This window comes from Poecilia latipinna, unplaced genomic scaffold (assembly GCF_001443285.1).
Source record: "Poecilia latipinna isolate Pla-1442-1.1 unplaced genomic scaffold, P_latipinna-1.0 Scaffold807, whole genome shotgun sequence".
NCBI classification, from domain to species: Eukaryota; Metazoa; Chordata; class Actinopteri; order Cyprinodontiformes; family Poeciliidae; genus Poecilia; species Poecilia latipinna.
In genome coordinates, this window is record NW_015113423.1 from 161,846 (window position 1) to 188,682 (window position 26,837).

Sequence of the window (26,837 nt, forward strand, 5' to 3'; positions counted from 1 at the left end):
ACGTGAGCTACAGAAATGTGGTTTGTTGCCTGAGAGCAACGGTATGCCATAGAGGGTTAAAAGGTCAGAATTTGCACCTAACGTGATATTTTTGTCTGCATGAAGACATTGTTTTTAAATAATAGAACAGATATTCTGATTGGTTACTCAGTACCTAAAAGTCATTTTTACAAAATATCTTTTTTTCTCTCTCACTTGATTAAATTCTTCATGGCAACTTCTTTTACTTTTACTTGAAATATGTTAAAAATATGTTAAAATTGTGCTCTTACCTAACCATCTACGCCCCTCTAGGAAAATCCTAGCAATCTAAATGTGGATTTTTCTCCTAAACCATATCATATTATTGTCAGTACCTCTACGCTCTTTGTTGCTTTCTATCGTTTTATAGTAAGAAAAAGCCACGTCTAAATATATATTATTCAAAGTCAATATCAAGAAAGGCATTTATTCATTTAAAGATAAAATGCGGTGGATTCTTTGAAAACAAAACTTAACTTTCTCTTTTTTTTCTCTAGATTTTCATAAGTCAAAGTTAATCAAACCTACTTTCTGGTTTGAGTAGTAGGGATCCAGGTCTTCCAGCGCTTTTGACATCAGGCCTGCAGGAATGTCATACAAAAATGGGAGAGGCTTGCCTGCCTCCAGGTCACGGCTTGGTTTGACCTCATCCTCATACTGGTGTTTTTTCTCTTCATCGTTGGACTTCTTGGCTTTTTTCTCAGCGATTCTTTTCTCAATGACTTTGAGCGACTCGCGGGTGAGGGGACGGAAGCTGTCAGGACCTGCTGCTACAAGGAGTTCCGCCATCTTTTCATCCTGCACCTTGTAGAGAATAAAATCATTCACTTCTGGCTCGTTATATTCTCTTGTGCTCCCGGATTCAAAGATTCAATGCGTGGAAACAAAAGCCACATAGAGATGACAGTCAACGCTCCATGTCATACATTTTCAGAGTTTATTCTAACATTTAAAAGTATAACATCACATCAACAACACAGACACTTCATACGCATGAAAAAAGACATTCATTTACCTGAGAAAAATAGAAAAGAGGAAAGAAAGAAAGAAAGAAAGAAAGAAAGAAAGAAAGAAAGAAAGAAAGAAAGAAAGAAAGAAAGAAAGAAAGAAAGAAAGAAAGAAAGAAAGGCAAAAACGTATTTGGAGAGTTGCAAAAGCAAATCTGATTTGTTACTCCTGTGTACAAACTTTTATAGTAAAGGTGTATTCTTCTCTTTAATTTATTCAAATAAGACATATCTTTGCCCATCCAATCAGGAGCTGTCTCTGACCCTCTAAAAAGTTCGAAACTCCCTACAATTTGTTTTCAAGATCAAACATCAGCTGTCACCTTTATCTAAACAAAGTGGAAGCAGAGCTTCTCCTCCACTGGCCTGAACTCAGGCTGTTTTATGGGTTTTCACAGATCAGTGTGAAAGCTGGAACTTCTCCTGATTCTTTCCCACACAGACAAAAGGCAGATCAAAAGATTTAGCAGGCAATTTGCTGTAGCTACAGGTAACCCAAAGCTTAGTCCAAAAACTATATTTAGGCTATTTCAATCAAGACATGTTGCTAAGTTTTAAAACCAGCATATTTTAAATTTATTTTCTTAACAACCTTCAAGAAGAACAGCTAGCCTCTGATATGGGAAAAGTCTGGTGAGTAAAATACAGAATCACAGATTTATTACAGAATATGTCATCTTTTTATCTTTAGTTTATACAAATATCTCTCAAAAGCATTCACATATTTAACATTTTTCATATTGCCATAACCACAAACTTCTAAATTATTTATGTTCTAAAAATATATTGGATGTACATTGTTTAGGAGTTTGTTTTTTTTGTGACTTTCAAAACATGGTTTTGAAAGTAAAATTAAGTATTTTAGAATTATTTGAAAAGTGTGGCATACATTTGTACTTTTTAATCCATCAACTCCATTGTGCTTCAGGGGAAAAGCTTAGTGTTGTCGTTTTTCAAGTGCAACATTTAAGAAGCTTTTTTTTCCACAGTTGATGGTATTTAGTTTTGTTCATCTTTTCATCGACTGAAACTTGCAAATCTGATATAGACTTTCGCAGCGTCAATTCAGGTACATGGTCGTGTGTTGCATACTTGTTCAATTTTTGGATGGTAGCTCAAACAATACTCAATGGGATGCTCTAGGATTTGATTTGTCCTGCTTGGTCACTTTTATTCTCTAACAAATCTTTCAGGCCTTCGCAGAACAGCTGCATTTATCCACCTACCATCTCAGAAAAGCCATAACGATGCTGAAAATTGCTGCAATGCACAGAAATTTCTTCCAGCTGTGATAAAATTAGATGTAATTATCTTCTCATCTGGAAGTGAAATTAGAATTTGACGTGACAATGATCAATTCCAGGTGAGACTCCTGCACCCCACCACCATCACTCAAAATGGAATGAGACTTTTTTTTTTTAGCTCTGCCTCTGACAAAGAGCAAAGAGGGGAAAAGATCCATCCTACAAATAGGCCTGACTGGTAGGATGTGTTAGGAAGAATTATGCAGTATTAAATATGAATGCATTTCATCTTTTACTGCAGATCCTAGACCCAGGGGGTTTTTTGTCTCATTTGCAGCATCATCACGACCAAGCATCTGTCCCACATGTATGAATTAATCAACTATTATCAGTTAGTACAGCACGTCTTCACCAACCAGTGTTTGAACATCAGCACATGTTCAATTACAGGTAGATTGTGCAAACATGGCAGGAAACTTCCTACTTTATTACGAGAGCACAGGGGGGATATTAACTATTAAGTATACATCAGTTTAAGACCTTGACCAATTGTGGAGCAGTACAAAACCCACCATAGAGGGTGTAAAATGTAATGGTTGCCATGAGCAACTCCTCCTAAATGAGACATTGGAAATGTAAGTGTTTTCATGTTCAGGAACAAGTAAGAGAACCACATAGGTTGGTTACCATCTTAGTTTTATATTTGTTTGTGATATTTGGTAATTTTATCTTTAAAAGTAGTCTTTCACTAAATGCTTATGATAGTATATTTTTACGCTATACTATATACATATATTTTGCTATGTATAAGCAAGTTATGTTCTCTTACATTTAATTTTTTTTATATTTAGACATGATTTTAAAATGGATTCAAATTTGATTCTCAGTGATTTTCATTTTAAAACATGGGCAACATCATCTTCCTTGCCAATATAAAATAATTGCATGTCAAATATTAGACTTTTACAATGCTACATAACTTAGATTTAGGGTTTTTTACATGAACTGGGACGTCCTTGTAAAATAAAAGAAAATAAGTCTACTTTCAAAACTTTGCAAGTGAAATATGATGAAAAACTCAGTGAGCAATATTTTTGCTGAAAAGTAGAAAAAAAGTCGAGAAAACGATCCACTTCCCATTTATTGCATTAAACAGCAACAGGTTTCCAGAGTGTGATAACAGAGGCGACATCATCATCTGTAAATTACATTGCATTTGTAAGCTTTTGTGCTCAGTTTTCCCCCAAACAATGAAAACACCAAGCAAAGAATCACCTTACATTATGACCAAAAGCTAAAACCATAAAAACTTTGCTTCGTGTTGGAAGGCAACATGAAGAGAATAAAGTACTTTATTTCTATAAAATTACCAGGAAAAATAAATTAAAATGCAGAAGCAACAACACACAATTCCCTAATTTCAGCAATCCTCCCTGTAAAGTCATTCTGCATTATTCAACATCAAAGAAGGCATGCATCATTCTGTCCGTCTGTTAACAACTCATTACCCACTGCTTGAGATATAGACTGGCACTTTGAAGCCTCAAATAGGTCCACTTCACTTTATCTCCAACCTGTCTGCATCATGACCTTGTGCTCACGAACCTGACAAAAACACATCTGTTCTCACCTACTCGTTGTCGGAACAGAACAGAGACTAAATCACTGTGATATTTGTTATGCGTCATAAATTTAAAAGCATCCTGATGTGCTTTAGTGATAATGGACACTGACCTCAAGTCAGGAGGTCAAATGGAGGCAGAAAATGTGCTTAAATATTTAATGCAGATCAATCACTGTAAACTTAGGTTATTGTCTTCTTTTTACCTCAGGGCGCTTCTTGTGGCTTCAGTGCAATAAAAGTGCGTTATAACTGGTTGTAGACAAATTAGATCAATGCTTTTTTTTTTTTTTTTAATGTGGGACAGCAGCCTACATTAGAGTATACAACATATTTTAGAAGAGACATGAAAGTTGCAAATATATGCACAGTGGAGCAGTATGTACTATAGGATAGACGCACAATGATGTGCAAACATTTTCTACAGACGCACAATATATTCTTTGTTTTAGATTTTAGGTTTACATTAAAATATTAGGCCAGATATTAGGCTCCTCGTGTCCTCGATACCCGCGACAGATTAAGTTTCTACTGACTGAGATGCCAAAGCTGACATTGTGATCAAGTGAAGAGGGAACAGAGATGGAAAGCTGGCTCAACACCTCAGATTTACCAAACAGTTACTGTTTCTCAAAGCAAACTCTAAAGACTATAGGCTCGCATGAATCTTACATTCTAATTGTTTACTTTAACTCGTGGAAGAAGGGCGGATATTTCACCGCATCGCTTAATCCTGCCAAAATCAGAATAATTAACCTGTAGAATAACTGTGACTCATTATAAAACTGAATAAGGTGATTTCAACTTTAACATATTTGCATGTAAAGTGACAACCAGTCAATATTTGTGGAGTCTCAAGGGAGCAACAGACTCAAAGCCCTTAAGTAGTTCTGGCTTGCTGCTGGCCCACACCGACTCCAGGAGCCGTCTCTGTCAGTCAGGGCGTTGGCGTAAGAGCTGCTGATGGGTGGTCGACCAAATGCTTCTCCAAAATTGTTTTATATTTTTATGAACAAGCTGCTCAGATGCACTGTTTGCCCATTCTGCACAGTGTAGAAACAGGACAGTCTAATCTCTAATTGACGGCAATCTAATAATACTGTTGACAGTCAGGCAAGCAGGAAGTCATCAAAGATGGAGTGTGGGCTAGTAATTGCTGCCATGCCCCATTACATTCCATAATGTAGTGAGGGGTGAATTTAGCACTTTGGCTTTTAAACCTTTGTCAAAACATCAATCACATTTTTTTTTTCTCCCAACACTCTCCTATTATGGAGTAATATTAGGTGCTATGACTAACAGAGAATAGATCAAGACAATAATAATAACAGTAGTAAAGAAGATAAAAATGCAGCATACAAATGTACAAGCACCACAGACGAGATAGAAAAACATCTGAACAAATTACTACATTTAAGAAGAATAAATAAGTAGATAGATAGATAGATAGATAGATAGATAGATAGATAGATAGATAGATAGATAGATAGATAGATAGATAGATAGATAGATAGATAGATAGATAGATAGATAGATAGATAGATAGATAACCTTTTGAATTGACTTCACAGTCAAAACTCCGCATACTGATTTCTACTCACCGTCACTTTTCCATCCTCCACAGGTGAACAGCTGACAGAATGTGTTATTTTGGGCGAGGGAAGGGAATCAAAGTTTAAAATCCTTCAAAGGAGGACAAGTTTCAAAGTGTCTGAAACTTGTTCCGGTACAGATGTGCTCCTTTCAAAGCGTCCATCAACAAAAGCCAGTGAGACAAGAACCGAGTCCACCACTCCCAGCGACTGAAGCGCTTCTGATGCTGCGCTTCCTGTTCCAGGGAACCAAGTGAGGGAAGAGTTTCCGAATGGCTCTTTAAACAGTGATGTGTTGGTCTCACCAGGCGTTACTGTCGGAAGCACGATGTTAGTCGCTGACATCTAAAAGCTGAGATCACTGTTGGACATTTTACTTTCCAAAGCAATCTCCTGTTTGTTCGGGTTGAAAACGGGGATCCGGTGACATTGGAGTTAGTTTATCAACGAGTCTATCTATACAAGTATTGTTAAACTCACGTTAGTGAGATAAATCAGCAGCAAGCTGCAGAACAAGTGTCATAGATTACCTTGTGTCTTTAACAAAGCTTTGTTTCGTACTTAGCAAGGAAGAACCAAATCTGCAGGTTTTAAAGTTTGGGATTAGGATAGCTTGATTGTGAATTGAAACTGTGCCGATGCTGCACCCTGGTGGATAAACGTTACACTAATTGCCTCCGAATAGAATGGCGCAGAACTGCTTTGGTGGTTGGAATTGTATGCATTTCGCTCATTTGTGAATATTTACTATTACGCGCATTCTTCTTTTTCTTCGGAATAGAAGTATTAGATAAGTATTGATGGTCTGCACTTCGTACGCAGCAAATGTTTTAGATCAAACCAGCATGATTGGTATTATTATTTATATTATGCTATTGTAAGTGAAATGATAATGTGTCCGTTATGTCCAATAAATAGTTTACCATGTGTTTTATTTTAAACATATTTAATGAATTTTCTTGAAACATTTCAAACAAACCAAACATGATTTAATTATGGGATAATTGCACGTCATCAACGGAATTTCGTCTTTTTTAAAATAAGATATACAAGAAAATAAATAAATAAATAAATAAATAAATAAATAAATAAATAATAATAATAATAATAATAATAATAATAATAATAATAATAATAACCAGGACCATCTCTTTACACTTGGTTTTGTGCGCAAATAATGACAAAGACATTCTCGTTTTTTCTTGAACAATGGGCACATTGTTATAGTAAACTCTAGGGGAATAATCCGCTATCAAATGCTTTAGCCCAATTTGCAAGTTCCAAGTTCACAGGCTACTCTGGGATTCAATCTTGAATTTATTTCCCAAAATTATTATAACGTACTAATTTGATTCAACATCGTAGGAATTCTCGCAATAATCGAGTCAGATGTTTTAGTCAAGATGCGGGCGCGGCCGAGCGAGGGCGCTGCTGTTCCTGTGGATTGTTTTACAAGTAGGAATAAATTCTGAAAGTCACGAATGTTTCTCAAACGTTGAGAATGTGAGAAATCCGTCTGAAGAGAGTCAAGGGATTTAGGATCCGCACGGTGCTCCAGAATGGCTCATCCGGTAAGTCGAGTGACTGAGGATTTATAAATATTATAAACAGTGTTTTGAAATTCTCTTATTTCTACTGGTTTTATTCTTTCTTCTAGCAAAGCAACGAAGAAGGGACGGCATTAATACATACGCGCAAACCTGAGTGGAGCTGCTCAATGATCTCTGCTTCTTTTAATTTCATCAACTCCATTATAGGATCTGGAGTAATAGGTGAATATACGGCCTAATGGCATGGTCATGTTCATAACTAGACTTCCCATGTAAAATTGTGATTTCCGAGATGGCAAAACTGCTCTTGCTTATTTTTCCACAAAAAACAGATGCTTTAATCCAAGCCCTGCAGCAATATCATATGACTAGCGCCTGCTGCCCCCCTAACCCCCCTTTGTTTCATTTATTCATTCATTAGATCCTGGAAAAACAACAAAGACTTTGTGAATACAGTTTTGAACTCTAATCTGACAACTTTTTCCAGCAATTTTGGATTGCAGCAGCTTTTTGGCAAATAAAATAAAAGCCCCCAGGAATTCTTTAACGTTATTTCTTGAACCTGAATAACGTGACAAAAATGCAGGGGCTTTTTTTTTTTTTTTTAGCTTTCTAGCACCAGATGATCCTTTTGTTTAGCCAACAAAAAGAAAATGGTTACACTCCTTAAGTGTAAAAGTTTTCATAATCTTTAATATACAAGCCACAAACTTTAATAATACATTGTATCTGGAATTTATGTGAAAGACCAACACAATTTAGATTGTACATGAGATGCAGAAGGAAAATGATCAACAATTTCATTTTATAACTAAATATCTGAAAATGTGGGGTGCATATGTATATAACATTTATGGATTTTGTATTTTGGAGAACAGCCTGCTGCTGCCATAGCAACAGTCTTTTGGGATCTCTATCAGCTTAGGGTAGTTTGCCTGTTTTTCTTTGCAACATAGTTCTAGCTCAATTAGACTGAATGGAGTGTGTACAGGAGCACTTATTGTGAATTGTTGACACAGATTTGCAAATTAGATTTAGGTCTGGATTTTGAATAGATTACGCTAACAAAGCCCTTTATTTGGGTTCATTGATCTTTCCATCAGTGTTTCACCAATGGGATGATGTGTTCAGGCTTCTTCTATCTTACAGGACAATTGCATGTTCGCAAAAGGGTCCACCTTTGGTCAGATCTGGCAACAACACATTCTTTATTAACCCTCTGATGCGTAAGTGGGTCCTTTTTGACCCGGTGAGGTCATCTTTTTGCAATATATTTGTAATGAAAAGTTTTCATCACCTCATATTCCAGGTATTCCTCAAGAAACATGTTACTGATATCATGCAATTCAAATTTTTAATTTACCTTTTATACATTTTAAGAAATAGCATGTTTTATGTTACTACCCCATTCTTCCGTGAGTGGGTCCAAAATGACCCGCATTCATTTCCTATGGAATTTAATGGGAATCTTTGTTTCTTACCAACTGTGACAGTTAGGAAAACATTTTTTGTGAACCAAACACACTGAGACCTAAGTGTCACCCCTGAATAATATTATTTTACACAGCAAGAACTCTTACATATAAGTATTATCTTTATTTTTTTATCTCACAAATGTGTTTGTGTGTGTCAGTCATGAGTACTCATCTCAATAAATAAAATAATAATTCATAGCTATAGAAATAAATGCATAAATAAATGAGCCAGGAAAGTATAGAGTGCCTTCTTTGGGTCGGGGAGGACGTCCTGCCCCAAGTGGAGGATTTCAAGTATCAGGATCTTGTTCACCAATGAGGGAAAAAATGGAGCAGGACGTCAACAGGCGGATTGGTGCAGCGTCTGCAGTGAAGCGGGCTCTGTACCGGTCTGTCGTGGTGAAGAGAGAGCTGAGCCAAAAAGCAAAGCTCTTGATTTACCGGTTGATCTAAGTTCCTATCCTCGTCTACGGTCATGAGCGTTGGGTCATGTCCGAAAGATCGAGGTCACAGATACAAGAGGCCAAAATTAGTTTTCTCCAAAGGGTGTCTGGGCTCTCCCTTAGAGATAGGGTGAGAAGGTCAGATATCCAGGAGAGACTCAGAGTAGAGCCGCTGCTCCTTCATGTCGAGAGGAGCCAGTTGACGTGGCTCTGGCATCTGGTCAGGATGCCTCCAGGACGTCTCTCTGGTGAGGTGTTTTCTGGGCACGTCCCACTGGGAGGAGGCCCCGGGGAAGACCCAGGACACACTGATGATGTTTCTCAGCTGGTCTGGGAATGCCATGGGTTCCCCCAGAGGAGCTGGAACAAGTGGCTGGGGAGAGGGAAGTCTGAGCCTCCTTACTTAGGCTGCTGACCCTGCGACCCAATGGATGGATGGATGGATGGATGGATGGATGGATGGATGGATAGATAGATAGATAGATAGATAGATAGATCACACACATACACACACTCACATGTGTGATACACATAGCATAATAGGATAGAGAGAGTAATGTTAGCTAGCTTGGTTAGCTAGCTAGTTTCAAGAAACGTGCTCTTTTGCAGCCCCCTCCATGCCCACACACACACCCACACACACATAATGGATGTTAACATTGTCCATTATTGACATTTCATCATTGCTGTTGTAAAATTGCTGCTGTTGTCATTTTGTTGTAAAAATGTTCTACAAATTGTCAGAAGTGTTCTACAAATTGTTCTAAAAACGTTTAAAATAGTGAAAAATGAAAATATTTCAAACATGAAATAACCCTTGTGTAAAATAAAACACAGTAGAAAGTATTATACAAAACATTATTTTGAATCAAAATGACAAAAGAAGCATAAAGACACATTGATTGTAACCCGGGTCAAAAAGGACCCACTCACGGAAGACTGTATAGTCAGTCACTCACGCATCAGAGGGTTAATCTTTCAAGCTGACATGAGCTGAATGGCTTCATTTACTTCTTCTGCTGCCACAATGTGTAATTCTTCAAAATTCCAATTTATTTTCTTTGTATATAGCTTTGTTTATTATTTTGTTACATCAAATTAGTATTACAATAAATTACAATATTATTATTACAATAAATTCAAACTCAAACTGAAAATAAAAAAAGCACAGAAAATCAACATCATCGTTCTTTAGTTCTTCTGTTCGCTGACTCTCCAGGATGAAATTCATTCAGAGACATCATGTGGCCTTAAGCGCCTGTGACAATCTACAGCCTTACTGAGGTTATACTAAAACACAGGTGCACTCTGTTTTCTAATCAGGTTACTTCAGGTGTGAACTAACTTTTTTTTTTATTATTATTCGAAGGTATCACAGTGAACAGGACCCAGAACAAATGCTTAAAAACTTTTTCAGGTTTTCTTTTTAGTTGACAAATTTAAACAATCCAATGTGTAATAGTGATTTTGTTGTATAATCAACAATTAACAAGCCTAATTTTGTTCATATAGGTTCAACTGATGATTTGAATATATTTCATAGATTTAAACAATTTTTTTCCAGCTTTGAAATAGTTTGATATTTTATTTTGAACTGTAACTGTGTGTAACTAGGTTTACCATACGCATTGAACCAGGCTGGGCTTCCTTTCGGCCTGCTCCTTTTGATGTTTGTTGGATTCATAACAGGTGAGAGCTAACACTGAAATTAGATCGTGTCATAAAAAGGTGGAAAACGTTTACAAAATGGACATTTAATTATTTGTTTTTGCTTGTTTTGTTTTGTGACAGACTACTCAATTCTTCTACTAATTAAGGGAGGAAATCTCTCAGGATCAAACAGTTACCAGTCGCTGGTACGAAACACATTCGGTTTTCCTGGATTTTTGATTTTATCTGCTCTACAGTTTCTGTATCCTTTCATAGGTATGTTTTTAAAACACCAGAAGGAGAAATGATTATTTATTTATGCTGCACTGTGTCCTGTTTATCTTCCTTTTTATCGTCTATTGTGATTATTGCATAGTAGAAACTTTACAACAGACAATCTTAACAATAAAGCACTGATTTATCTTCTGTCTTCTTCAGCCATGATCAGCTATAACATCACAATTGGTGACACACTGACCAAAGTATTTCAGAGAATCCCAGGAGGTTGGTAACTACCTTTTGGCATAGATGGATAAAATAGGTCTATGGACTTTATTTTATTCATGAAGAGCAAAATAATAATCTAACTCATGTAGAGTAATTTAATTAATCTTTTACCCAATGTTTGCAGTTGGTCCAGATCACATCCTTGCAGAGCGCCACTTTGTGATCTTGTTGTCTACCTTCCTGTTCACCCTGCCGCTCTCACTTTATCGAAACATCGAGAGACTTGGGAAGGTACGGTTACATCTAAATATCAATGTCCTGTATACAGCTTATCTTGCTGCTGAAATCTTGTGTGTTACCAGGTGTCCTTCCTGTCAATGGTGCTAACACTCACCATCCTCATCATCGTCATAATCCGAGCAGGCACTCTTGGACCGCAGATGTAGGAATAAGTCTATCATGAAAAACTGACAAAAATTTTTTTGTGAGCAATCGCTTCTGGAAAGAAATGTCTGTATCTTTGTTTCACTTGACATTAACATTAGTGTCCCTTTCTAGTGTTCCTACAGAGAATGCATGGGCATTTGCAAAGTGGAATGCCATTCAGGCTGTTGGTGTGATGTCTTTTGGTGAGTTTAATGATGCAAATTCTGGTGACAGAGAATTGATGTTGAAGTCATTCCAGACAGTGCTCTTATCCATTTCAGTTTGCTTTCTCTCCTATTGTTGTCTAATCACTATAGATAGACATCCCAAGATTTCAGTAATATAAGAACTTATACATAGAAAAAAAAATACTACACGTACTTCTTACTAAATGTCATAGACTTAGTTTAAAATTAGGCAAGCACCTCAGTTTATTGACGTAAATCTTTAAAGAATTTAATTTTCATTAACATGCCTGTTTGTGTTTCTTTAGCCTTTATATGCCACCACAACAGCTTTCTGATCTACAACTCTCTCGAGCATCCCACTTTATCCAACTGGACTCGGGTCACCCACACCTCTGTGGGCTCTGCATTAATAATCTGCGCTGCATTCGCTGTCGCAGGCTACGCAACATTCACTGGCTACACACAAGGTATAAGTCTAAACTGTATAGCAATACAGCCCATTACTGTGTTAAAATTATTTATCTTTTCATCTTCAACGATAATTTATTTATTTTTTTCATTTGGGTTACATTCAGGAGACATTTTTGAGAACTACTGCAGAAATGACAACCTGGCAACATTCGGTCGGTTCTGCTTCGGCCTCAGCATAATTACCACATTTCCACTCGAGTGTTTTGTTACCCGAGAGGTAAGTCATGTTTGGAAAGGCCAACCTAAAACTTTAGCTGCTGAAGTTTACACAAAAAGGGGTTAACACAGTGTTCTGAAGACCAGCTTCTGCCAAGCTGCTCAGCCAGAATTGATTGATTCGTGTTCAATGTAATCATTTCCTCAATGTTTTCAAACGATTAGGTTATCTTCCTATTGTCTGTTTCCTCAGGTGCTTTCCAACGTCATATGCAGTCATCCTCTTTCCAAAGCTGAACACGTATCGATAACTCTACTCATAGTTGCTGTCTGCACAGCATTATCCCTGGCGTATGACTGCCTGGGAGTTGTTTTAGAGCTAAATGTAAGTTGTACCTGTTCAGACAAGCTCTACCTGCTTAGATAACATCATTTAACTATATACAAATTCTCAGAATGAACTTATTGTTTTTTTTTTCTCCTGCCATCCAGGGAGCTCTGAGTGCCATACCTCTGATCTTTATCATCCCATCTGCGTGCTACCTCAAGCTCTGCCCAGGCCACTGGTTCCATGGTGAAAAGCTGATTTCCGTCACGCTGATAATAATTGGCTTGTTTGTCATGATCACTGGCCTGATACTGACTGGTGTCTTCCCTCAAGATTGCTCACATGGTGTTGAGATGTTCTACTGTGCTGACGCCAACATCTCTGGCACTGTGGCCCCTGAATGACAGAAATCTGCCCCACATATGCATTTTCCCTAGAGATACACTGAAGCACATATAAACAAAGGGCAACAATATCTTTATGTGGATCAAGTATCCTTATTCCTACCTCCAGAGAGTATGCCAAGATGAGCTGTTTGGAAACTGAATCCTTTATTTGTTTTATAATTTAGCTTATAGCTGTAGTAGTGTCTCATATATAACGAGATAGCTGTGTTTTAATTAACTGTCTATAATTATGAGGTGCTGAATAAAAGGATTCTAACTTTCTATCTTTGTTTTTTGACTAAATAGCATGTTTTGATATAACGTTATGGATTCAACAAAGAGTTCTCCTTATTAACAACAGTGTTGAAATAGCTATTGTGTGTACAAGTCTATTTTTTGACAAATTACTAAACCCTAAAAATTCCCTGAGTGTGATTATTCCAAAAATAATATGGTGCTGTGCCTTTAGTTGGACCCATTGCTTTTATACTGCTGTTTAAATTTCACTGTGATTTGTTCTCTGCTTGATTTTGAGAACACATAATATACTTATCTAAATTTGAATGCATTGTATCGCTCAAGGACAATTTTTATTGTCAAAGTCATCGTTTTAGAATAAGTAACAAACTGTTATATTCCAACCATATGGGAAATAGTGTATTTAAGTGTGCATTATGGAGAGGTGAGGGTCAAAAGCCACAATTAAAGTATAGGGTATGCCAATGTTTTTAAGCTTCAATAAAATGTCTCTCCATTCAGATATTGTCTTCTGTTTATTTTGTTTTCTTTTTTTCTTTTTGTTGAAGTTCTATACCATTTGAGCTAGAGAACCAATTACACATAGTACGAGTTCAACAGTGGAGTTATTCAAGATTTGAACAAAACATAGTCATTTGACGTGTTTAACAATTTTCAGCATACAGGTTGTTTTTCAATCCAGTTCTAACCCATTTTCAAAGGGATGTGTAATTCAGCACAAACCATGTTTATTTTTATTGGAATTTACCCATGAATTCTAATAAGAAACATGCAACCAATGTTAAGTAAATTATTAGTCACTCAGACTTCATTTATAATGTGTGCTTAAAAGATATAATGAATATAATTTTTAATATCTGTTTCAATATGGTATCTAAGCAACATGTTTTATTTACACTTTTTGTTATTAAGATTTAAACTTTTTATTTCTTTACTTTTAATTCTTTTTTAAATATGTTTTACCATTATTTTTTATAAACTTTTATTTCATTTTTGCAGGCTGTGGGACTTGTGCAAATTTAATCAACAACAGGATTTTGTGAAGAAAAAAAAAATACATTGTATAAAAATAGTAATACAATGACTACAATTTTTCACGTGAAAAGTGGGCTCCACAAAGCGCCACATGGTGTCGCTTTAGACAATAAATTCAGAAAAGAAATTCTAAACAGCCACGCTGGGATGTTTTCGCAAGCTACAGGTTATTTTAATGTTGACGAATTGACTTTGTGGTACTAAATCCAAAGTGTATACCGAGTTGTTTCTATTTATATTTAAACTTAAGCTATAAAACTGAACACAAAGTAAGAGCCCTTTTGGGAAGTGTGACGAACCGAGAACCGCCCCGCTTTTACAGCTCTGTGTCTGTGATGTAGCTCCAGATGAAAGTTGGCACAGTCCTGTTGGCTAAAGTGTCAGGAGAGAAATAACGCACGACTAAGGAGCTTAAATGAACGAAGGGGCATAACGTCCGCTTTTCAAGAAGCCCTAATTAAGGAGCGACATTATGTTTTCACCCCAAATCTGTTTTTAGGAGTATTGACTTCTTCCTCCTAAAGGACTAATGGAAGTTGACATCTGCTTTGAAAACCACCTGAATTCATGGTAAGTCACGATCAGAAACAATTTGCTTCTTTTCATTGCAGAAACAGTTAACAAGACTCAGGCTGGTGACCTCATGCGGGGGATTCGCCCACCTTTTGGTATTGGTGTCGCATGAAAACACCAGCGAAGAGTGCTTTTGGTATGACGGCTCTCACTAAAGATGAGCTGCGCTTTCTGTTTGTGCTTGAAATGTCCCAAGGATTTCGTAAGGCCGATGAGTTTAGTCATGGATGATCGTGGATCCCAGGCCCATCCGCGGAGCACTTCCTTGAGGTAAGTGCAACATTAAACAGTCGTTCACAATAACTAAAGCAGATTATTTGTTACAAGAAATGCTATTCTTGTTAAGCTTAGGACATCTTTATGTATTTGGACAATTTCACCTCGTTTTTGTGCAAAAATAACATTCGAAACTTTCACCTGTGCACACAACCAGCTGTATTCGCAGCTGTTTGACGTTGGAGCACAATGCCACTTTTGTCACCCAATTTACCGAATTTTTAACTTGCATTCCTTAAACTCAGTACATTTCGGACGAGTCAGGGTTGCTTCAGACGTTTCAGCCTCTGAACCCTCCTCATTTCCTGCTTACAGTGTTGTTATTATTATTTTTTTCTTCTTCTGAGAAATACCCCCGACCACATGCAGAGGTCATGGGAACTATTTTGGAGGCTAAACATACAGCCTCTGTCACTGTGCTGTGCATGATGATTGTTGTGGAAGTCACCATCCACTGGGGTTACAGAGGATATTGTATCATAAACACATCCCCCTCCCTCCTTCCAAGGAAAGAAAAAATGGTGCTGGTGAAGTGCTTGGTGTGACTTGATGGAATTTCCCATCAGTTTTGGTCCATATAGAGTCAGAGGTGATGTCAGCTGCTTCTATTACTGTGGTTGGAATCATTAAAACGTGGAAAGTGAGTTTCCAGAGCCCTTTCGAAGTCTCTTTTCACTGTTTTAGCAATTTGTTGCCAAATGGCTGAGATTTTCAGATGAAATTTTAGGTGACAGTCAAGACCAACTGCTCAAACTTTCCAACCCTGGCTTATTTCTAAAATTTAGCATTTGTGGAAAAAATAAAAAATAAATAAAAAAATTGCATGAAAAAAAATCCCCTCTTATTTTGACTTGCAAAGAATGGCACTTTTCTTATTTTATTTCAAGGTATAGCTACGAACTTCAGTGTATGCCATTTGGATTTTATGCAGCACAAAGCCATCAGCTTGTATATTCAGGCCCTTTGTGTGAATGGAGGGTCAACTTCCAGCTTGGTCTCGGGTCATATGCAGCTTCTAACAGGATTTTTGACAGAAATGGCCCTGTATAGTTCTATCCATCTTCCCATTAAATCTGCCGAGTATTGATTGTGTGCTTGCTGCAGAGGAGCATTCTCACAGCAAGATGCTGCCACCACCACCATGTCTTGCTTTGGGGGTGGTGTCTTCAGAGATAGGTGCAATGTTAATATTCTACCACATAATGTGTCTTAAATGTAGCCAAAATTGTTCATTTTTGGTCCCTTCTGACCAAAACTGGGCAAGCAGTTTCCTTGGAAAACTTTAATAATTTTGGCAAACTACAAATGAAATATCATGTGTTTCTTTTAAGAACGTTTTTTTTTTTTTTCTTTTTTTTTTTCTTGCCACTCTTCCATAAAGACCAGTGCCGGTATGCACAAACATTCTCAAAGAGCTACTATCTTACTCTAAAATTTCTGCCAAGGAGTCCTAGCTGAAGAATGATTTGGTCGGCTGCTGAGAGCAACTCAGCGACTTGTTCATAAAAAAAAAAAAAAAAAAAAAAAAAAAAAAAACTCTGAGCCTTCAAACGACATACTGACAAGAAACTGACTCTATTTATAATTGTATAAGATCTGAAGTCAGTTACCTTACTTAAGGGTGTCAGTATAAAGGTTGCTGAATGGAAGCAAGCTTCTATTTGTATAACTTGTTTTCATCCACTTCAATTATGAACTAGGTTGCTATGTTAGTCTGTCTCTCCAAATTACTCCCGAATCTCATTAAAGTTTGTAACTTTACTGTGACAAAGTGTGAAAAGGTTCAGAGAGTGTACATGCTTCTGCATGGTGCTGCATGTTCATATTTTATAAAGTAGTTTGTAAGTCAATTTTTTGGTGGGTTAACCACTTTTCCATCCTCAGCTGGGGTGTGGTGGAGATAGTTAAAGACATATGTTCTCCATTTTTTTCCCCCCTTTTATTTGGGGAGACTAACCTGCTGCTTCTCTCCTTTTCAAGCGCAGCCATACGGGAACATTTTCTGTGACCCCCGAAGCTATGCTTCATTTGTTGTCCAAATACTGACCCTGCCAGAATCAGTTGGCTGACTGATTTAATGCAGAAATGTTTGCTGGCATTCATGCAAGCATTATTTACCTACAGGCAGTGCTAGCAGGATTGCAACGTGGTGTTGTTGAAGTGTTTTTTTTTTTTTTTTTTGGGAACTATCTTATTAATGTCAAGAAAAATACTGTGCTCGCACGACACTTTTACAATAACATTCTTTGTTGTCAAAGAGAAGCCATTGGTTCAGTCCTCTGACAGTGCACAGCTCTGAGCTGGCCCTGGTAATTGGACACACCTAAAAGCATGATCTCACATGGCTGGCTCTCCTTAAGGGCAGAATGTGGAACTGGTTAAGGTATTGTGAATCCCCACAGCTGTTTCCTTACATGCAGGCAGTCCCAGGGCACAGCTGCTCACATGAGTTAACAGATGAATAATATGGCAAGAGTTGACGGTATGAAATGAGTTATTTAAAGAATTTGGGCAAGCACAGTTGAAACGCCAGAGTTAAGACGCAAAAATCACAAGACGCAGACGAGACTAAGGCGTATCACATTTTTTTTTTCTTTTTGCATTGTAGTTGTCCCCAGAGACAACAAGGCCGTCTTCATTAAGAATCACGCATAATTTGATAGTGAGCATGCTGCCTTCAGATTGCCCACTCACAACCAGTGGGCTCAGAAACCAAGATAAAGAGTGTCATTGAAAAATATCCACCCACTAGATGAAATAAAGGGGAAAAATCAGCCGTACTCTTCCAGCAGAGTTTAACGAGTGAGCCTATGAATGCTGGAAAGTTTTATCTCATCAATGCTTTCTCAGAAGCCAACTCTCAATAAATGTTGAATAATGGCTGGCCTTTTTTGCTACTCTGGGCTCATTAACAACACATTAACCGTTAACACCAGAAGGCGACCTCTTTTAACAGTAAATAATTTCATTAAGAATGGTTCTTATAATAAAGCATTTTTTAAAATTTACTTATCACTACTGCTTGGTGTTTCTGTTGGCTGCAGCAACAGATTTGTTGCACAGATTCAGGTTTGTGCACCAGTTAAATAGACTGGAAGACATGGCCCAATGTTCTTTCTGTTGTGCCCTTTTCCAGGCCATAACAGTTGGACGCTTCCCACTCTTAGCCTGACTAACACTCACAGTGACCTCATATGAATGAGTTCTTTGTGTGCTCACAATGACAAATTTTGCATATCTCCAATAATATTCAAAGATTTCATGCAGCAACGGGGCAAATTGCCTGAATTTGCTTGACCTTCATTATCAATGTTTGTCCAGATTAGATGGGATATTAGCAGTGAGAGGCTTGCCAGGCCTGACTCACATTCCTGTTTCTATTACAATGACAAAATTATGATTTATTTTGTTTGGATTTTACGTGCTACTTTGTCAAAAATTGCAATAGACAAAGGTGGTGTTTTAATTTGTATTTGCTATGCAAAATCTGAAGTGTTGTGTGGATTTATATCCAGCCCACCGATTCTGTGCTTTCAGGAATCAGGTTTTGGTGCAAGTGACATCTTTTATTTGTAAGTTTTTGTGGTTTGTATTTACCAGCTTTCCAACAATGGATACATTTTATTCTTATTTTTTGCAAAATCTCTCAAGCTCCGCTGCATACAGAGCATCTGTGAACAACAATTTCTATGTCTCAATTTTATTTATGTCTGGACTTTGTCTGGACCATTCTAACACATGAATAAGCTTTGTTCTACATCCAGGGTATCCCACTCCAGTCCTTACAAGCCAATGTCCTGCATTTTTGAATGCAAAATGTATCCCAGCTGAATTAATGGCTGAATAACTTACTCCCAGTGTTTCATCAGTCTGTGCAGACAACTTACCAATGAACTATTTTTTATTTTAGTGTGATGAAAAGGAGGTGACTATAATGCAGGACATCAGCTAGTAAGAACTAGGGATCTAAACTAGGGCTGCAAGACATTTGAAAATCCTGCACTAGCGATAAAATATTATTAAATATTGCCATGGTAATATCAGTTGCAATATTGGTCTGTTTTCTTTGCTTCCTATTGTTCTCATCTCTGGAATTTTGGACAATGTCATTTGTGCCTGGTGTGAGCATCTGCTGCTGTGAAACTGTCCCAACTGGCTAAATTTTACATTATCATGAGAAATGCATGTTCATTACATATGAAATATTTGTCACCAATTATTGTTGACCAAGCAGTCCCTTTGTAAATGAAACCATGCCATATATATATATATATATATATATATATATATATATATATATATATATATATATATATATATATATATATATATATATATAAACAATAATATAAACAATATACTTTTTTCCTCCTTCTCTTTTCTAGCTAAAGGAGCTAGCAAAGGAGCAAAGGACTTTTTGCTAGCTAAAGTCCAAATAAAATAACTTTTAGTTTGTTGAAATGTGAAAAAGTTAAAGGGGTGTGAATACTTTTGCATGAAAAAAATCTTGACATTTTTTCCGGTTGTCAAAATAGATTTGTGGCAGCCGGAGAAATCCCTGTCACAACCGTCCATTTGAATCCATATACATAACAGGAGAGGCATAATGTGTAAAATGTGTGTACTCTATGATGTGGTTCTCTAGATGGCACTGTCACCGTGCATGTGTTTTGGAAGTGGTCTCCATGTGGCCACTTGTCTGGCTTGCACTTTTCATATTATCATGCTGCTAAAGCACAGATAGAGTCAACCTTATCATTTCCCAACAAGAGCGTAGCAAACCGGCGACCCGCAGCATGACACTAACAGGCAGCCGGGCCACAGTTTCAGTGAGGAGTCTGGCTCTGACAACAAACATTAGTAAGTAAAAGGAGGAGAGCTACTTTGTATTCAAGATCCACACAATCTGTGTGTCCAGCTGTATTTTCCAGTGCGCCTGGCCTCTGAGGTAATGCTTTTCTGGCTATAAACATGTCACTCTCTTTATTATGATTGTAGAAGACATTAAGTGGACATATAAGGATATTTGTCTTGTGCCTCACTTTAGATTGTATGCTTGTAATGACGTTGAGTTTTTGGGTTGCTAGCACAAATATATCATTTCAGCACTTAGTTTTCTCTTCACATTTAGTTTTTTTAAAAATAAATATGTCTGTTCTAGTTTAAAACCACTGTGCCTGTCCAACTGCAGAAAGCTCAGTTCTTGTGATGAGCAAAACATTGAGCCTATGCTTTTGTGCCATTGATAGATGCTCTTTTGTAGACAATGCTGCATTGTTTCAGATGAAGGGACATGGATTTCACGGTTATAATTATGGCTGCAGAAGATGGCTGTCTTCATCTCAACTAAATCGTTTCATCTAAATGTTTGTTGCACTTTGAAATGCACGAACTTGGTTAAATCATCAGAGACCAGAGTGAATTACTGCACCTTATCATTTCTGTGTGTAGTGTAACTTGAAAGGACCTCCTGATCACCCAACCAACTGCTTCTAAGTGCATTCTCTTGAGATTTGTGTAAAAATGTGCGCCAGTTGACAAAAACATGCATTGTGTTCACTCTGAGTTCCCCTCCGCTCCCTTTGTACGTTCATTGCTTTGATATGGTGCAATGTTTAGAGGGAAAATATTTGAGCTGCGTGGAGATAAGGACAGGGTAATGTACCATAGTGGACCCCAGTTCAGTGTCTCAAAGGAGATTTGGAAACTAAAATGAATGATTTTAAATCTAAGTAAAAAAATCTCTTTCTCTCCCTGTTGACTTTTAGCTCTTTTGATCTTTCAGCGCTATGCTAAAGTACGCAGGATTGATGTTAAATGAAGCTGGGCCAGATTATGACAAGTGGACATAATGACAGCTAAAATGAGTGCTCCACATAATGGTGTAAGGGGACACCCTGAGACGTTGAGTTTTTCCAGGCTTACTCGAGAAACTGCTGTGGAGCAAAAAAAAAAAAATGAAAAAAAAATGTTGTGCCTAAAGTATAAACGATACATTTAGGAGGTGGGAAGTTCTCATAAGGTCCCTGAGCTCTTTTTTCTAACAAATCTCCTCCCATCCCTCACTGCTCGTGAACTCAAGGCCTTTCCAGACCCTCTAAAATGCTCGTGTTTACTGTGAGTGACCTCTTACCAGATTAACAGCTGCGGCTCTGGCACTGTGTTTTGTCTTTCCTCTGGAAGCCCTATTCTTCACCGCTTTGAGACTAGCAGTTTGTTTTATGCAGTGAAACACAAGGTGCAGACATAACTTTATTTACATTCAGCTCAAGGATTACTAAGGATAATAACAGCTGGCTTAGTTGCGTGAAGGTTTGAATGTAGTTGCTTGACGAAAAATAAAGCAGAGAAGGGCTTTTAATGTGTTAGGTAAGGGGGGGAGTGGGATGGTTTAGGAGGTGGCTGCCAAATACCTGCAAAGTGTGAGCATGCCAAGACTTTTTGTGGGAGGAAATATTTGTTTAGTTCTTTTATCAAATTGGCTGGAGGTCTAGCGTGGGCCTCCTAACTCCCAAAGCCTTCCAGGAGGGTGTTGGCTCTCATCAGAGACCTATGAGGAGTGTGATTTTGGTTGCTGATTAGCTGATCATGCAAAAACCGTGTTTCCTTGAGCTCCTTTCCTCCTAAATGAAATAATGTAATGGTATTTGACTGATGGCGTAACAGCAAGGGAAGCTCAACATTTATCAAACACGCTTAGATTTGTGAGAAAACCTATCAAAGAGAACAGGTTATGGAAGGCTACAGCTCTATAAGTTGTTTGAAAAGGTGGAATTTCAGAGAAAATGTATGAGAATTTATGTCAGTTCAGCATCATATAGTGTTGGAAAAACCAGTGAGTAGAGTTGCACCCATCAAAGTTTTGAGCCAGACTATAGGTTTTGATAAGCTTTAAGCTTTTCTACTTTCTGGTTTATGTGAAAATGCAACTGTCTTCACAATAAAAAGTAAATTCGGTGTTGTGAAAGTAGTTGTCCCCTTACAGAGTTTTTTTTTTTCCCCTGACTGCTACATGTGTCATTTATTTTCACATAGCAGAACTTGATATTTTTAGTTATTTGGTTCTTCAGCATGTCCCAGCCCAGTTCTCCTGAGGTGAAAGGTTTGCAGAGCACATCATGACATTTTGTTGCCACATTTTCGAGAAACTGCAAAAACAAACATCTATTTTTAGAAAGAATGTTACTCAATTCTTCATGGACAGCTTCCTTTGTTCCCACTCATTTGTCTTCCTGCAGCATCTTATTACTTTGGATTTGACTGAATTTGTTTTCTGGATAGAAACTTTAAGAGGTTCTATCATAATGCATAGCCGGAGTGAAACTGCAAGCACTTTAATCTGCACTACAGAGATTTGTCATTATTTTACAGTACACTTATATAGCACTTGTGTTGTTGTGCTTTATAATATACCTGGACTGTAACTGTGACATGGATTTTCAGTTTTATTTAAAAAAAAAAAAAAAAAAAAAAAAAAAAAAGACATTTTCTGAAGCTTTACAGCTCCAGCTTGCTCACATCTCCACTCACCACCTATCCCCTTATCATTTGACAGTATTTAGTGGTGGTGTTTGCAGAATGGGTTGCACATTCTTCAGTGAAAGCGTAAAACTACTGATAAAGAACTGCCCTGATTTCACAATGGAAAAACGTATTTATTGCTTTCGTACCAGATTGTGTAAAGTTTCCAGCACAAAGTAGCCATTATTACAGTGAATTAGGCATTCAGCACATCTAGAGTATGACTCATTGCGGAAAGTGTACATCAACAGAAAAGTTACTGGTTAAACATTGATTACAGTAAAAGGCTTACAGGAATAAAGTTAAGGGTTGTAGAAAAGATTTCTGATTTTGATTGTAAAGGAAACAAAGTACATTTTATAATTTAATATTGATAGACATATTGTAGTGATTCTCACAGAGTAAGTCTTTCAAACCTGTTGCTGCAAACCATGCAGGAACAATCAGTGATTTTATTGGTCAGCTGTCTCTGGGACAGGAGTACAAATTGTAAATACAGGAAACAGATGCAATGTTTTGAGCAAGTCGAAAACATGAAAATCCTCTAATTAGTAACTTTCTGGTGGGCTATTCAGTACACTGAATTGATTTGGACAAGATGTCTTGAAAGTTGAACATAGCTTTGCAAAAAAAATCTGTTGCATCTTTTTATTAGTCCTACCCTACCACATCCCACAGCACTGCCTGGCTACAGGGAAGTGTTTGTCTCAAATACCAAGTTGGATAATAAGAAAACTAACTTTGTTTTAAGTGAAGTGATGTACAAAATATTAGCACGATAGCTTTCAAAAGAATGATTAATCTAAGCATATGACCAACCAGGTTGGATGAGTACTGATTTTCAGTGGCATACATTCTGAAGTTTTAAACACATGTATCCCTAACATCTCCCTGTGGTCAAATCTGGTAGTGCCAGATGCAAGACTGAAACCGATGGAGCCTTCTCAGCAGCAGTACCAGGACACTGGAGCTAAACTTCCTTCAGTGATTTAAAAACCTCAATGCAGAGGGAAGACTTCATTTGATATGGAAGGATCAATATTTTTGAAGTATTTGCATCCAAGACGTGAGTCCTGCACTGTCCAATTTAGAGTGAGTAACATGCAGTGGTTTAGATGAGTAAGTAAGTTTGAGCAAAATCACAGTTCTATTCTAAACAATGACATACTGATAAAATGGAGTGTTTTGGGTTCATGTGTGTAGAGTTCTTATTTTACAGAAGCCATCGTTTATTTTATTTCAAAGGAAACATTTGTGTAACTTTTATCTATTACTACGATACTTCTAGGCAAGTTCAGTTTGACTTAAAAAAAACAAAACAAAAAAAAACATTAAATTAATCCCAAGTAAACTGTTTTTTTTTTTGTTTGTTTGTTTGTTTTTTGTTTTTTTTTTCAGTTGGACTCTTGAACTTTTATATGTAAACCACAATTTAGATCATCTTCTTGGTTACAAACTTTTGACTTTTTGAAAATTTTACTTTCTTTATGACTGCATGTAAAGAAATGCCCTTTACTTCCCAAGGCATAAAAAAATAAATAAGCTCATCAGAGTGGAGATAATATTTCTTAAGCAATTTTCACAACTATTAGATCCTTACTGTCAAACAATTGAAAAGCGTAGGGTCACAAGCAAACAGTTTTGGGAATCAAAGGCCATTTCCTTTTGTCTTTTGCCACTAGAAATCCGATTTGCACCTTTACAACTCCATGTAGAATGTTGTGCTCCCACCATCCACTATATTAGGCATTCTTGTTAAATTGCATGTTAAGTCATTCAATAAATCAGCAATCGCATGGCAGGACATGAACGCATTTGGGCATAGATGTGGTGAAGTCAACTTGTTAAGTTCAAGCTGAGTGTCAAAGTGGCACATAAAACAATCTGCTCATATATTTGGGAGGATTTCTTGGCTTTACAAAGAATGGCATGAAAGAGAAAAGCTATCCAGTTACTGGCATCAAACATCAAACCTTGAAGCACATGGGGTTCACTTGCTGAAGTCACACTTCATAACAAGGAATTGTGGCTGCAATTTAAATAGGCTCACCAAAATTGGACAATATTAGATTGTGTCTCACTTTTAGCATTAAAAATCAGAATGTTTTAGAAACAACAAGAAAGCATGTATTCATCCTGTTGTTAGGTGGTTAAGGCTTTGGATGTGGTAATGTAAGAATGCAACCACAGCCTCCCTGCGTATTGTTGTGGACCTTTTCTGTCTCTTTATGACCAAACTTTATCCAACTTCTGATGGCTACAACAAGCAGGAATATATTGTGTGACCTGGTGTACCTCTAAACTGGTTCCTTAAACTCAATAAGTTCATCGTACTCCAAAGTACAGTAAACTTACTTTACTGTAAAAGATGTCAAACCAGCAGAGCTGTGCTGGGTTTTGGGGACACGAAGATTTGCATCATGGGTATGCAGTCTACAAATATGCAGCAACCGCATCGTGGTATAATACCAATGTGGACCAGCATCTTTGTTGGAAAATTTCAGACACCTACTTGAATATATGCCATAAAGGCACTTCTCATGGCAAAAAGGGAGTACAACTTTTAACAAACAAAGTGTACCTAATAAAGTGGCCTGTTGTAGGTTAGCTTTCAGTTATTTGTGTGCATTTAATAAGTGAGGGAGACAACTTTTAATGATCCTCCATCATGTTCAGACATAGTCAATCATCACAGTTGGGAAATGCATGTTCTTTGTTCGCCTTGACTCACTATCATTATGGTTTTGCACAACCAACGGTCCTTTAACGTGGTTTGGAAGTGAGTCAGTTCTTCAGAAGTAAGGTGTGGTTTTAAACTGTTGGCATTGTTTTTTGTTTTTTTTTCATAAGGAAAATAAAACTCAGGAGTACAACCTGATTTAAATTAATGAGACCCTGTGAGAAAACAAAATCACTATCAGGAGTCCCTACTTACCTATCTTTTAGTTTGTAGACTCTGAAAATGCTTCACTGCTCAGCAAAAAAAGAAAAAAAAAGTAAATATATTTGATCATTCAGCAGATCCAAAGTCCTGTGAGCCCATGCTCCTCTGTGTGTCTGCTAGCTTGGACCCTCAGGTTCATGTCTGCAAAAGGGGAGGTAAAGCTGCTTACCTCTCTGCTCAGGACCAAAGAGAGAGAGAGAGAGAGAGCTGCCAATTCAGCTTTTTTTGAATTGCAGCTAGAGGGCTGGTGGAATTTTAGGCAGAGGGAGACAGATTTCTGATGTCACAAATTAGGGCGTGGCATTAAGGTGGGCCTTTTAAGGCTGTACTGGCAGAGATCAGTCTGTTTGACTTCTCCTGGGAGAACATAGCTGAAAGGGGAAGCATGTGAGTGGGAACCGGCGTGCGTAGAAAGGTAAGAGCGGTAAATGAAATGCTGGCAGCTGCACTGGAAAAGCAGGTCTGTCACCTGCTCTCAAACATTTCTGCTCCTCCTCAGTGTTTTGTTTGCTGGGTTATGTGCTGTGGAAGTGTGAAACAAACAATTTCTGGCCAAGTTTTCTTCCATTCAGGGAAGTTTCAATGCATGTGTTGTGACTTGAAAGCCAGGGTGTGCTGGGCCTGCTGCACTGTGGCATGTTTAAGCCTGTATATTTGATTGTATGCCTATGCTACAGCTGCTGGAGTTGTGTTTTGGTCAGTGGAGCATTGAGTTGTGGGTTTAGTTTCTTAAAATAAACAGGGTGTTGCCTGACGGTGCGATTGAAGAGGAAAGACTTCTATGAAAAAAAGTAAAAAAAAAAAAAAACTCAAAAAAAAACAACTTATGTCTTGTACATGAACCCACCATTCCCAAGGGGCCATCACACTACCCAGCAGCTGTTAACATACCACAGGAGGCACTTTTGGTAATCCTTTATAATGTTCTTTCTTGCAACTCAAAGGAGGAGTAATATTTCTTGGCAGCCTTTTTTTTTTTTTTGTAGTTTCCCTCTGGATTGCTTTGCGTGTTGGTATTTAATAAAAATAAAGTTCATAAAAATGCTGAATGTTTCTTTTTCTTGTGGAAGTAATTCCAGATGGAAAGAAGGGACATATTTTTATTCTGTTGGACTGTTTTGGTGATTTTCTGTTTTTTTTTTTTTTTTTTTTTTTTTCCCCCCTTTTCTCCCCCGTGCCCTCCTTTTTCTTTTTTCTTTTCCCCCCCCTAAAAACAAGTTTTTTG

At 37.4% G+C, this 26,837-nt stretch overlaps 3 protein-coding genes across 5 annotated transcripts in view; 2 read left to right on the forward strand and 1 right to left on the reverse strand.

Moving 5' to 3' along the window:
* LOC106956322 (sodium channel protein type 2 subunit alpha-like) overlaps window positions 1-5,855 on the reverse strand; it is a 37,098-nt gene extending 31,243 nt beyond the window's left edge. The window contains exons 1-2 of one of the 2 annotated variants that reach the window (XM_015047104.1): window positions 5,495-5,855; window positions 550-825 (exon numbers count right to left, since the gene is read on the reverse strand). In XM_015047104.1, the coding sequence (XP_014902590.1) occupies window positions 550-810 (261 nt within the window). In that variant the 5' untranslated portion in view covers window positions 811-825; window positions 5,495-5,855. The remainder of the gene's footprint in view (window positions 1-549; window positions 826-5,494) is intronic. The other variant, XM_015047105.1, reaches the window with a different exon arrangement.
* A 977-nt stretch (window positions 5,856-6,832) lies between these two features.
* On the forward strand, window positions 6,833-13,763 carry slc38a11 (solute carrier family 38 member 11). The gene is made up of 12 exons (XM_015047096.1): window positions 6,833-7,056; window positions 7,143-7,257; window positions 10,568-10,642; window positions 10,745-10,879; window positions 11,042-11,107; window positions 11,235-11,341; window positions 11,413-11,492; window positions 11,609-11,679; window positions 11,970-12,131; window positions 12,240-12,352; window positions 12,545-12,676; window positions 12,784-13,763. Exons 1-12 carry the CDS (start codon window positions 7,045-7,047, stop codon window positions 13,021-13,023), a joined length of 1,308 nt encoding a protein of 435 aa, XP_014902582.1. The 5' UTR covers window positions 6,833-7,044; the 3' UTR covers window positions 13,024-13,763.
* An 824-nt stretch (window positions 13,764-14,587) lies between these two features.
* The window catches only part of cobll1b (cordon-bleu WH2 repeat protein-like 1b), a 28,083-nt gene continuing 15,833 nt past the window's right edge, over window positions 14,588-26,837 (forward strand). For both annotated transcript variants that reach the window (XM_015047106.1, XM_015047107.1), the window contains exons 1-2: window positions 14,588-14,868; window positions 15,068-15,141. In XM_015047106.1, coding sequence (XP_014902592.1) covers window positions 14,866-14,868; window positions 15,068-15,141 — 77 coding nt within the window. In that variant the 5' untranslated portion in view covers window positions 14,588-14,865. The remainder of the gene's footprint in view (window positions 14,869-15,067; window positions 15,142-26,837) is intronic.